We start from the raw sequence: 13328 nt of genomic DNA on the forward strand, positions 1-13328 counted from the left end.
GCTTAATCCCTGGAGAAAAATCTGAATTAGGATTAAGATTAATAACGGAATTTACAGTGGTGGAAGAAGTACACAGAAGTACCAATACCACAGTGTAAAAATACTTCGTTACAAGTGAATGCCTTTCCAAATTTATCGTAAGTATTTAAACTATACTCATTCAGCAGAAAATCATCCCCAGTGTATTGTAATATATTACATTAATGATGCCAATGCATTTTACTATTGTAGCTGGTTATGGTAGAGTTAGTTTTACCTACTTTTTATACTGTTTTGTAGTTTAGTCCAATGGTTCCTAATTGAGGGGTTGGGCCCCTGCAAAGGGTCACCAGTTAAATCTGAGGGGTTGTGAGGTGATTAAATTCTGCAAGAAAAAATGTTTTAGAGGCTTTTGAGCTGGGAGGCATGAGGAAGCACAGGTACAGTAGATCTTTTAAGAAGAGGGTTTTATTTATCCAAAAATGAAACAAAATTTACAAAATATTCAATTCAGTTCAATTCAGTTCAAATCAGTTTTATTTATAAAGCCCAGTATCACAAATCACAGTTTTCCTCTGAGGGCTTTACAGCATATGATATCCCTCTGTTCTTAGACCCTCACAGCAGATAAGGATAAGGTATAACAAAACATATGCAATGCAATGGGCCCATCAGAGGGGTCAACTAAACAGAACTAAACTCAAGCTGCAATACTAAAACCAGAAAATCACTTACAAATCAATCAAAAATGAGTTACTCGTGAATTTGTGAAGAAGACTTTGTATTTCTTGCATGCCTCTGGTGTGCAAAAAAAATCCAATAATGCAGAAAATGATGATGAACTGGAGTAAAGACGGGGTGCATGTAACAACAGCAAAACTCTATCAAAACATAATTTTATAAACTCTCACACAACTTGTGCAGTATAATTCAAGTCTCATTTATCCAGTTATATGCTCAATACTTACCAAACACATGCATTTGTGCCAATAGAGTTTGTGAACACATGTTTTGATGTAGTTTTACAGTTGTAACACGTGGCCCCCTTTTACTCCAATTCATCTAGAATTTCCTCCATTTTTGGATTCTTTGTTCACCGCGGAGGCATGCATGGAAGACTAAGTTTTCTTCAAGAATACAATGTAACACAGGGTGAGTAATTGATAGACAAATAATAATTTTTTGGGTGAAGTATTCCTTTAAGATGACCTTAACAGACTAAACTGAACACATAGGGGAACATATTTGATAGCTGATCAGTCTATATTTCAATAAGTATCAGTTCAAATATGTTATTAGCTAACCAAAAAAAGCCCTAACAAACTAATATACTCTAAAGAAATAAACAAAATCTCCAAATAATGATACAACCCAATCCCCCCCATGATGTGAAGGGCCCATGTTACACTCTGTTTGGCCACTTCCTGTATTCCAACAACAGATCAGTATAGTTATTTCACAGCGTGTCTGGAGGGAGACTTTATATAATAGAGTTTGATCAAAGCTACCATTGAGGATTAGTGAAATGTCTTAAGATTAAAGCACAAACTCAAAGTGAAGCATGTTGCCCATTGATAACTATAATGATGCATCATGATCGTTTTAATGTAACTCTTGACCCGTCAACCACATGAGTAAGCAATATATAAACCAGTCATGCATTTAATCTCCATCAGTCTACTGTATCATCTAATGTAATGAGTGTTAGAGAGTGAGAGGGCAGTATGGACAGGCAGATGTCTAAACGTGCTAATTGGGCGATTTGTTTACTCCATGCCAGGTGCTTGTGTGCAGTCTGAAGCATGGCAGCACTCCCAGCGGCAAGCGGTGACCCACTTGTATAGCGGCGCCTTTTTTTCCCCTCCTCTTTTACTAAACACAGTGCCACTATTTATAATCAAAATATTATGTTGAAACACTGAAAGCAGCTGGCGGAGGGAACTACAGTTTATTGGCCTGCAGTAGGTGGGGAAGAGCTCCCCTGTGGCTGTTAGTGAAGCTCAGAAACATCAGGTGGAAATGCAGTGATGCTGCTAAGTGGTGTCTGTAGGTTGTGAAGAATAAATGGCAACACGGAGGGATGGTTGTCAGCATCACTTGTCCCTGTTCAGTCTGGTGTCTCGCTGTTTCAGAAAGCTGTGGCATCACCCGTTATCTCATGCATGTGTTAGGAGAGCTGAATACTGCTGCTCGGCCTTGATGCCACTTTGTCCCAATGGCCACCAACGGCACTGCAACAAAAAAATCCCCTGTGGCCCAGAAAGCACTTTCCTCATGGACCACTGCTATAAAAAAAAAAAAGAAGTAAAGTTTTTGACAGAAACAAACAAGGTCTACTATTAATGTTTGTATTTGTAAACCATGAAGGTTTTACATTTGTAAAAAGCCTATGCCGACAAGTCTTTTGTCAAACTGTGGTTATAAGGTCAGATATAAGTTTGTCATCTCTGCCAACATAATGGTATCCAGGGTGCGGATTACAGGAGAGCTAGGTGGAGCTTGGCTCCTTTAATAAGACACGAGCTCCTCTGAAAACATGATTTGTGAAATTCTGGGGGGTCTCTAAAGCACCAGTTCAGACCAAACATTAGCAACGAGATGAAACCGTTTAAGAATGTTGCAGAGAAAAGTTGCAGCGGTGTGAACTGGCCAGTCTGAGCTCGACTAAAGCTGGCTGATGGTGTCACCTGCAACTCTGCTGGTCTAATCGTTGGCAGCTGGTTTTAGAACCTAAAGTACGCACATATTCTCACTGACCGATTAGTTGCCGCTGGATATATATATGTTATTGATTATGCATAAAATTATGTAGGCTTTGCTGGTTTGTTGATATGTAACCACTTGCATTTGACGTCTTACGTATACTGAGAGATTGTTTTGCTTATGTGTATGTGACGGGTAACTTTAACTGTTGTTGATGAGGACTCGATCCCTTGGAGGCAGCGTTGTGCTGTTTTGACTTGTGCGTGTTATATTTGTACTTCTAAGCTATAGAATATAGTACATCACTCCACAGAGTACACTGTGTCCTGATTAACTGGTCCATTTTTGCAGCTGAAGTAAGTAAAGAGTTGACTTAAATCCAGAAATCATATGCAAAACAAGTTTCAACATCCCTATGCTCATCATATTTTGCTGGACTCTGGAGACCAGTCTGAGAGTCTACAGCCTAAGTCTAACAGCTCTTTGAGCTGAATGCTAACATTAGTATGCTAACATGCTCATAATGACAGTGCTAAAATGCTGATGATTTTAACATTTACTGTATTAGTATGGTGTGTTAGCATGCTACATTTTGCTAAGTAGTGCTGAACACAAAGTACAGCTGAGACTGATGGGAATGTTGTTAGTTTAGCAGGTTTTTGAGTATTGAACAACTCAAAATGTAACCTGATGATGCTGCTAGATGAAAAGTTAATGAACCACTGAAGTCATTTAGGATTCATCCTCAGGTGACTATGAATGTCTGTACAAAATTTCATAGCAATAGTTAAGATATTTCAGTTTGGACTTAAGTGGTGGACCGACTGACACTGCCCTCCATAGAGCTGCTAGTGTGGCTGAAAATCTATATAAAGATGCATATGAAAACAAACATCTCAAACTCAAACACAACAGCAGGCATGAGGCTTTAATGTAGTGTAATGATTATTGTTGTCCTTTAAGATTTCATAACTGATGTCGTGATTCCTATTTTCCCTTTCCCCACAGCCCCCCCTACATTTACAGCGACGCCGCCGCAGTATGTGGAGGCGAAGGAAGGGGGAAGCACTCTGCTTAGCTGCTCTGCCCAGGGAAATCCAAAACCAATGATCAGCTGGCTGAGGGAGGGGGAGGAGCTCGCTACCAATGCAAAATATTCGGTAAGAATGATGATGAATAATGGGCATAATTCTAATTTATGATTGTGTGCAAATATAGAAGCAGGGTTTGTGCACAGATGGTGTTATCCACTGAGTCCATCTGTACTGGAAGTATGTTATGGACTCTGTCTCACTCAGGCTAATATCAGCTTCTTCTGTTGTTTTGCTGCCTTTTTTTTTTGTGTGTGACAAAACCCTAAATATACGCTCATGCTTCTGAAATGTGTATTGCTGAGGCTTTAGGCCAAAGGACAACAAAAAATGAAACTTACAGTTAGTTAACCATTGAAAACCCACCATAGGGGAACTTTAGGGGGGGGGTTAGTAGAACAGAAGTTTATGCCACATAGACGTGATATACATCATCTATAAAGGGAAGACTTGTGGGTACCTGTTGAGCCTAACTAACATGTTATTTAGCTCCCTTCCCAACAAGCTAGCATGGCACTACTGGTAACACTGGATTTCTTAGGTATTCGAGTTCCATAGTTACCAGTGTCCCCTTACTTTACAACTCAGCCCGCTACAGCCTCTTCATGACACTAATGCTGGTTGAGATTGCCCTTGGTCCTGTGAGTTTCTTAGAGTACAGGTAAGAAGACGTTCTCAGTTGGCCCTTTGCAAAGCCACGCCCCTTTGTGATGGTCCATCAAGTTTTCAGAGCTAACATGGAGCCCACACTGTAACTAACTGCATTCCCTGAAGAAATATTATCAAATTTTGGGAAAAACGAAAAAGAGATTTCAAAGGGAAGCTGACAGAGGGGTCTGCAATATGTGTTTGAAGCTAAAGCCTAACTATACAGATCACAGTGTAAAAGTGAACCACAACATCACTGGCGATCAAGACAGAGGACAATGAATATAAAGGGAAATTTTGCAGTTATTCAACCAGCTGTGTGTCATCACCATATTTGCGGACGAATGGTGTTTGGCTTCCCTTGGAGCTCCGTCTGCCGGCAGAGGTTTAGCAGCCAAGGTGGTGGAGGTCCAGCAGCTCCAAGAGAAGCCTAATACCATTCATCTGCACACACTGCAATGACACACAGCTGGTTGAATGTCATCAAGTTTCCCTTCTTCCTTTCACTGGTTCCTGTAGAGCAGGGTAGGTCTTTATTCACTGTTGTAATAATCGAAAAGCAAAAGTAGCATGTGTTCAGTTCAGTTCAGTTCAGTTCAGACAACTTTATTTATCCCACAAGGGCAATCAGTTTTACAGTCTACCCAGACCATACACATATTACCAACGGTAGTGATATGTCAGAGATCAATACATGTATACATTCAGTAGGCTATACCTTCAGTGGCTAGCTAGCTAACCCTACATTTTTCGGGGTGTGATTTGGTTTTGGAACAGGGAAGAAACGTATATCTTCTTCCAACCTCTCCAGGTAACGGATGTCATTAAAACACATGCCACAGGCACGATTTTAGCTTGAAATCCACAAAACCAGCCTGAAATCTGAAATGAGACCCTTGTCAGAGGTGGCCAATGCTACGGTATAATTGGCCAGTCTGTGTTCGAGGGGCAGGGCTAAGTGAAGGGTCAGTTAGTTAGAAGTATGTATTTCAGTTTTTCAACTGATTTCTGTATGGTTTTAGTTGACAATAAGTTAAATTTTGCAGACATCTGACTGCTTAATGAGAACAGCCAACGATCGTAGCGGTAAAACTGTCTGTCAGGCTCTTCCTGCTTCCCTGTAAAACTAAACCTTGACTCACTTAAACAATGTTAAGAACAGCTACTGGCAGCCCACCTCACATTTCTAAACCCTCTTTGTTGTGTGGTGATGCATGACTTTTATTCCTGTGGATAAACTCCCAGAAGCAGACAGTCTGATGTCATGACAAGATATTTCTGGCACCTCTTCAGTGTGGTTTGATAGCAGCGAAATGTCTCAAGCAACATAAACCATCAACAATAAAACATCAGGTGGTTGGATCGTGGCATTAGTCGCACAGAATCAAAGACATTTAACACGCTGTTTCATTACAGATGACTCACAAGCACCAAAAGCTTCGGCAGACGATGATGCATCAGCCACGGGATGTTTTGCATCTTGAGTAAAAAGGTGCAAATGTCACTTTTTCTTAAGTGGAGAGACTCTTGCTCTCTGGCTCTCACTATACTACCACAAGTACTCTCTCCACCTACACGTGGAGCTGGAGAGAGTACTCAAATGCAACAAGTTCACACCGGCACTCTGGCGATTATCATTCTTGCATAAGCAGGAATTAGAAGCAAACGAGGGAGGTCAAGGTAAACAGAAAATTAAATCACAGCAGACATAACATGTTGAATACGCAATATAAGAACAGCAGTGCTAAAGGGCATTTTTCACACTGCCTTATAATAATTTTTGGAACTTTCCTAAAGGTGGCTGCCTCCATCCTTTTTCTGCATGCCTTCACGTTCTCATATGTCACTGATATTGCAGTCTGCTGCTATCAACTCTTTACAGCTGCCTGTGTGATACAGGAAGTGACAGGAGCATGCTGCAGCGCCTGTTAAGAGCCTCTTCTTCCTTTCTCTTTCATTTTCCCTTTTTTCTCTCCCTGCAGTTGCCTCCTTTTAACACCATTCCCTCAGTAAATGATTAGACAACATTCTGATGCATTATTAATCTCCTTCTCCTGCATCAATTTTACATTAGTCCTAATATGAATGTTACACTAAAAATGAAAATCTAGTTAGAGCCGATGCCATACTTCACTAGCTGCACTGTTATGTACGGAGGAAATATTGAAGCAGAGCATTTATCAGCTGCCGTCATCCATTTGGCCGCTCGGAGTGTATGTTCGAGCACAAACTTGGGAAAGCTCCTTCCTCTGGTGAGAAGAGAGTGCGTGTGTTTGTGTGTGCGTGAGGGTAAATTTGCTCACCCACATGATCAGATCCATGGAGACGTCATGGAGAAAGGCAGGAATGTGACAGACAGGGTTAGTGGAGAGGAGGAGGAATCCTCCGTCTCCTCCTTTCTTTGCTTTATTACTTTATTTGCACAGTAGAAAAGGGCCATAAAACAAAGGTACTAAACAAAACAGTTTTGGAGGAGAGGATGGAAGCCTTGGTGGGATTATAAGGATCTTCCCTGAAGTGCACTCAGATGATAAGCAAGCAGAAAAACAACAGCAACCTCCTGCTGTTTCAGAAGCCTGTATCAGTCTCTCTGGATGTGTCAGTGAAGTGTGACACAAATTGAGATTCTGCCTTCATCTCATGCTTCACCTTATCTACTGCTTCTGCTTTCCCTCTGTCCCCATTTCCCCCCTCATCTCCTCTTCCTCCTCCTCCTCCTCCTGTTCTTTAATCTTCTCCCCCTCACCTTGGATTGAGTTCAGCTCTGGCACAGAAAGTATTGCAGTGGACTGATGACCATTACATATCATCAGGTCCTGTTCAGTTTACTGTCTGTGGAAGTCTGCTACAGTCACTGCTGCATGTGGTGTCTGCACTGGAAGAGATTTAATTTGATTTTGATAAATTCAGTGCGTCATAAAATCCCAGGATTAGAAAAAAGAAGATTTCTGTAGATAAGGGTAAATTCACCTGCCGGCAGTGATGGGAAGGTCACTTTTGAAATGTATACGTCACAGATTCGAGTTACCCTGTTAAACATGTAATGAGTTATGTAACTATTTTGATTACTTCATCAAAGTAATGTAATTTATTACATTTGATTACTATTATTAGTTTTCTAACAAATGTTTTAAACAGGGCAATAAAGCTGAAAAGTCCTAAACGCATCAGTACATAAATGTGGCATTTAAATTTGTCCCAATGGCTTTGCTGACCCGAAATACACCAAAAGAAGACATACCTGCACAGTGAAAAGATGCAAAGCAGCAGTATGAATATTGAATAAAAATTATATTCTATATGTAATATTTTTAACAAAAAAGTATTTATTTAGATGTAACCTTTTTTTTAATCACCAACATTTTGATTAGATTTAATTTAGATTTAATTACATATTTTTTTAGTTACTGTAACTGGTTGCAATTACATTTATTCTGTAATTTTACAACATAATTCTGTTACATGTAATGAGTCACTCCCCAACACTGGGGTCGTTAGTGTTGTAACAGTACATCAACCTGGATAGATGTATCGATTCAGTGATCAACGATGTCATCGATGCAATGTGAAAACATTGTTGTTATCTAAACTAAGAGCTCACATTTGACCCTAACGACTCTGCAGGGGTTCCCACCCACACAGGATTTAAAGCCTGCAACTCTGTACCAGTCGTTTTAGAACTGAAGAAGACGCCTTTATTTTAAAATTCCCATGGCAATCTGTGTCTCCATTAACATCCATTTTTTTCTTCTCAAACATCAAAGCAAGACTAGTACCAGGCAGACAATGGCAGCCAAGAAGAAGACAATTTACTGATATTGTCGTCATATAGCTCGCAGGCCCCTATATTGAATCAAACCATATCGTGACTGACTGTGTGACATCAGCAATTATCATGTTGTTGTCCAAAGAATCAATATAATGTGGTGTTGTGACAAAACTTGGGATTTACACCTCTGCTGGCTATGCAGTATTTTGCTAAAAAACTGGTAACAAAAAAAGCAACACAGTGGTTGGTCAGGAAGTTTAATCTATGCAGGTCATTACTGTACTAGCAGTGCTGGCCTGTGGCACAGGCAGTATAGGCGAATGCTAAAGGCGCCGTCATTCATAGGGGGTGCCACGAATGGAGGAAGGGCACCACTACCACTGACTACTTGGCACATCACAGTGAGAGTGTAGTTTGATTATTTCACATATTTCCTAATGAGCAAGCTACTTGTTAGCTTGCGGGCAATGCAGTTTGTGGGTCTCCACTGTATGTAGGGGTGCACAATTAATCGAAATATTATGGAAATCGCAATAGGGTTAAAGGCAATATCCGCATTGCTGAAGCTTTTTGGGAAAAGTAAAACATACCGTTATAAATTAAAATTGTGGTGCTACGGAGATGTCCTAGCCCATGAATCATATTCCAGACATAAGGACACATTCATTCAAAACACACACATCTTCATCATCGTCAGTGAAAATGAAATTAAAAAGTGTCGCAATGTCCAGTCAGTGAAAGTTAGTTGCATGTTCAGGAACACAGAACATGCCAAATCAGCCAGACAGTAGTTACTGCAGCTGTGTAATTAAAATAAAGACAGTTTTAATCAATTCATCTCTTCTAACTTTTTTAAATCAATACAAATTTCCTTCCAAGCAACAAATCGATGCTTCACAACACTCCAGTGTTTAGTTTATACTCGGAGCTCTCAGCACACCACATGTGTCGTATGTTACACAACAGTGAAATACAAAGTGTTATCCTGTGATGATGATGATGCAGTTTGCCAGCAGACCGACAGAAGTTAAATGTAGCTCGTGTCGATCTGCTAGTAGCATCTCTGGGCTCTAAAATATTGGGAAGACAGATGAATAGGAATAATTCTGCAGGCGTAGCAGATTCCCCCTCAGCTGCATGAATGGACAGACTACAGCTGTGTGTGACTTGAATGGACAGAGCCTCTCGCAACCTGTTGCATAATTTATGAGGGTTTTTCTATTAGGTTTGGTTAATGTGTTTCTTCGCCACTTATTGGTTCTCATCAGAGGCTGCACACGGGGACGCGCAGCAACATGGGGTTAGACGTTTCCAAGGTTACAACATGCAGGAATCAGACCTGGAGAGTTAATTAAAGCATGACGCATTCATGACTTTTAAGTGTTTGATGTGTTTTCTTTGGAGACTCACCGCAGAGTTACTCGAGTGGGAGTGTGTAACTAAGTACATTTACTGAAGTACAAGTCTGTGGTACCTGTACTGTTTTATGCCACCTTACACCTGTTCCACTACATTTCAGAGGGAAGTTTGGCAGCAACTAAGATTTTACACAAAGAAGGGTTAATATAATGAAGTAATTGCTCAAGCAAATATGTTTTCTGCCTCTCTTTAAAAAAAAAAAACTTACAATAGACTTAATTAAACTGATTGGAGTGTCTGTTTGCACCCAAGTGAGAATAGTCACATTTCTCTCCCCCACCCCTCGTCTCAGATATTCTCTAAGAAATAAAATGGGAAAGTTACAAGAAAAAAAAAAATCACAAATAAAAAAAAAAACTGCTTGAATGTCAGGTGACGTAGTACGAAGAGAAACACAGACCATGGAGGGAGTAAAATGTAGTGGTTGAATGAGTCAAGCACGGGACATTCAACAGAAGATGGGGACTGTGTGAGTCATTGTTGGCTCATAAATTTTAGACTTAGTTGACATATTACATTCAATTTTTAGGATGTATGAAGCTGCTGACAGCGCTCTGCACATAAACTTTAACAGCTGATAGGACACCCGGGAATATACACCTGGGTGCAAATTACATATGCCTCAATCGATAATGAAAATAATTATGAGGCGCAGCCCTTAAAAAATGTAATTAGTTAAAAAGCAGCTTCACTTTAAGCAATTACAACAGTACATTAATGCATTAGTCAGAATAATCTAATGATTTACTGTGTAATAGTTTAACTCTCACATTTTCTACATGAAGTACTTTTACTTTTGATCATATAAATATACTTTATTAATGTACATAAGAAACATTAGTGCAACGCTTTTAAGTGTAATGCCGTGTTTTTTACAATGTGGTATCGCTGCTTTTTCTCAAGTAAAGGATCAAATAACAATCATTTTCATTATTGTTTAATCTGACAGTTAATTTCTTGATTAAGCAATTATTTGTTTACAGCCTATAAAATGTTGGAAAGTAGTGAAAAATGCCTCTCACAATATCCAACATATTGCTTATTATGTCAGACCAGAAATAAAAATCTTGATAGTATTCAATTTACTTTCATAGAAGACAAAGAAATGGTGCACATATCCACATTTGAGAAGCTGGAATCAATGAAGTTTGATTTTTTTTGCCTAGAGAACAACTTAAATGATTATTTGATTACCAAAACTGCTGCTGGTTAGGCTACTTTTCTGTCAATCGTTTAACTGCTGGACCTTTAATCTGAAGTTTTCCTCTGCCACAGTATTTGACAACCTGAAACTTGCTGTTTATCACATTATCATTTTAATGGTTTGTGTCAGAGACGTCATCTGTCTGCCCTGCATGTGACCACAGGTACATGATGGCAGTCTAACCATCCTTGGCATCACTAGAGACGACAGAGGGGCGTACACATGCCGAGCCTACAGTGACCAGGGAGAGGTGCTCCACACTACCCGTCTGCTGGTACAAGGTACTGTATCCATAGCTTAAACACACTGAGAGGACGCCCCTGATTAAGAGCTTATTAATAAGTGTTAATGAGTGTGATTCTGAAATGAAAAACATGTTTCCTAGTTTCTTCCTCCTGAGGCCAAATATTGCATCTGCATCGCTGAAGTAGTTTTATTATTTATACCTTACTGTAGCAGCGTTTAAAAGCAGAGCCATGCAACTCTCTGGTGTACTGATGTATGTAACATACCTTCTGAGTCTGTATCAGTCAGTCAATAGCTCAGTCTGGGGCTTGTGTGTGTGTGTGTGTGTGTGTGTGTGTGTGCATGTGTGCGTGCTCTTGTGCACAGCCATGTGTGTACAACAGGATCTGTCTGTGAGAGCGTCACTGTCTGTCTCCGGTCCATTAACTAGGCTCTCTGCTAGACACAGATCAGATAGATGGTTGTGATACCAGCCTCCAGTGCTCGCTCTCACTCTCCCGATACAGCAGGGAGTTAACAGTGTGTATTTAACAAGCAACTGAGCATCTTGCTTTTATGGTCGAGTTAGCGTCAGGTCTATTTTAATGCTTGACTTCTGTAGGTGCAAACAGGGCGGAGGAATTACTCTCCCCTTTGTTCCCTGTATAGTAAATGCATGTGCACACTCACTGCAAACACACATTAAAAAATCATTGTGTTGTAACCCAGTGGATAGTGTAACCAGCGGTGCGTGTGATGCAACTGCATTAAGTCTGCAGGCCTCCAGTGGAGCCGCTAATACTACGATACCCTCGTTCTTTCACCCACAACACACTGCGGCAGTGGTGGCTCAATTGTGGACTCCTTTCTTTCCATTGCATCAAAGCAGGACAAAACTACCTGTACGTTCCCTTCTGCATGCAGGAACACCTGACAATGTATAATATGTCCAGAATTAGGTCAGAATTTTTCAAGAAAAGACTAAATTTAGATAAAAAGATAAAGTGAACCAAATGATTTTGATTGGATTGGGATGACTGCATTACATAGGTGTGATTGTCTATTGTACAGTTACTGAATATTTGACAGAAGACTTTTCCCCTTTATTCTTTAAATATGACAACATTTTTCTTGTAATATTACAACTAAATTCTCGAAAATGTCAGATGTTTTCTTGTCCAAGATATTGTTGAAAATTTGTCCCATATGGAGAGACATTTTTAATTATTAAAATAATATATTTTTTTCAAATATTTAACAGAATCAATTTTTAAACCAGTTTTGTAAACAAGGTGAAAGTCTTTGAGTCAGTTTTTTTGCAAGCAGTGTTCCCATCGTTAAAGCTAATGGCATATGCTGGGGAGGATAGTTTGTTATAATCATTGGAAAACAGACTGAAATCATTAGGCCAAAATAAGTATTGCACAATCCCAAAATAAATGTAACAGGCTTCCTCCTTTAGTTTTGCATGTATTGCAAATTTAAGACACAGAGGGAAACATTTTGCACAAAAGACTTTTGAATATTTGAACCCATAAAAGTATCTCTTATTGTAGAGCTACTTGATTTGAGTGCATACAGTACGTACAGTAGATGTCAGTTGGCATGCCCCTAGTTCGGAGAAGCAGGCTGGAGTTTGACATGGAAGTTGAGCAATATTCTGCTGTGGATGGTGCGGCAACAAAATGTATTATAACTCCCTAAAAAAATCAATATCACTTCAAGTGTATGCTATATTTAGAGTATTTTCAATGCTTTACCTTAATGCCAGACACCGATTTGTGATGGGTAACAGAAACCGTTACATCGCACTCTTGAAAGCCAGACTCCATTGAGAAAAACAGTGATTTAACATTGCTGAACACAGGAGCTGCTGGTCTATCACTACCTTGATCGATTAGTATGTTTGTGTTATCATGTGACTTTGGCATAAAAAGTGGTTAGTTCGGATTCACCGATGTCACACAGTAACACAATAGCTAAGTGGTCGAAGCAGTGGTTAAAGGGATAGTGCACCCAAAAATGAAAATTCAGCCATTATTGACTCACCCATATGCCGATGGAGGCCCTGGTGAAGTTTTAGAGTCCTCACATCCCTTGCGGAGATCCAAGAACACAAAATTGAATCCACAGAGTATCTCCATACTGCTCATCCGTAGTGATCCAAGTGTGCCGCAGCCCCGACATAAAAAGTTGTTTCGAAAAACGTCATATGAACTCTGTTTTTAGCCTCACTGTAGCCTGTAGCTCTGACTGCTTCTCTGTGCTCCGCGCTCACGTGTGCGCGCTC

General features: G+C 40.0%; 1 protein-coding gene across 4 annotated transcripts in view; it reads left to right on the forward strand.

Moving 5' to 3' along the window:
• Nucleotides 1–13328, forward strand: part of igsf9ba (immunoglobulin superfamily, member 9Ba) — a 91253-nt gene that overhangs the window by 42073 nt on the left and 35852 nt on the right. For all 4 annotated transcript variants that reach the window (XM_050072772.1, XM_050072781.1, XM_050072790.1 and 1 more), the window contains exons 4-5: nt 3691–3842; nt 10977–11094. In XM_050072772.1, the coding sequence (XP_049928729.1) occupies nt 3691–3842; nt 10977–11094 (270 nt within the window). The remainder of the gene's footprint in view (nt 1–3690; nt 3843–10976; nt 11095–13328) is intronic.

This window comes from Epinephelus moara, chromosome 2 (genome assembly GCF_006386435.1).
Source record: "Epinephelus moara isolate mb chromosome 2, YSFRI_EMoa_1.0, whole genome shotgun sequence".
Taxonomy (NCBI): Eukaryota; Metazoa; Chordata; class Actinopteri; order Perciformes; family Serranidae; genus Epinephelus; species Epinephelus moara.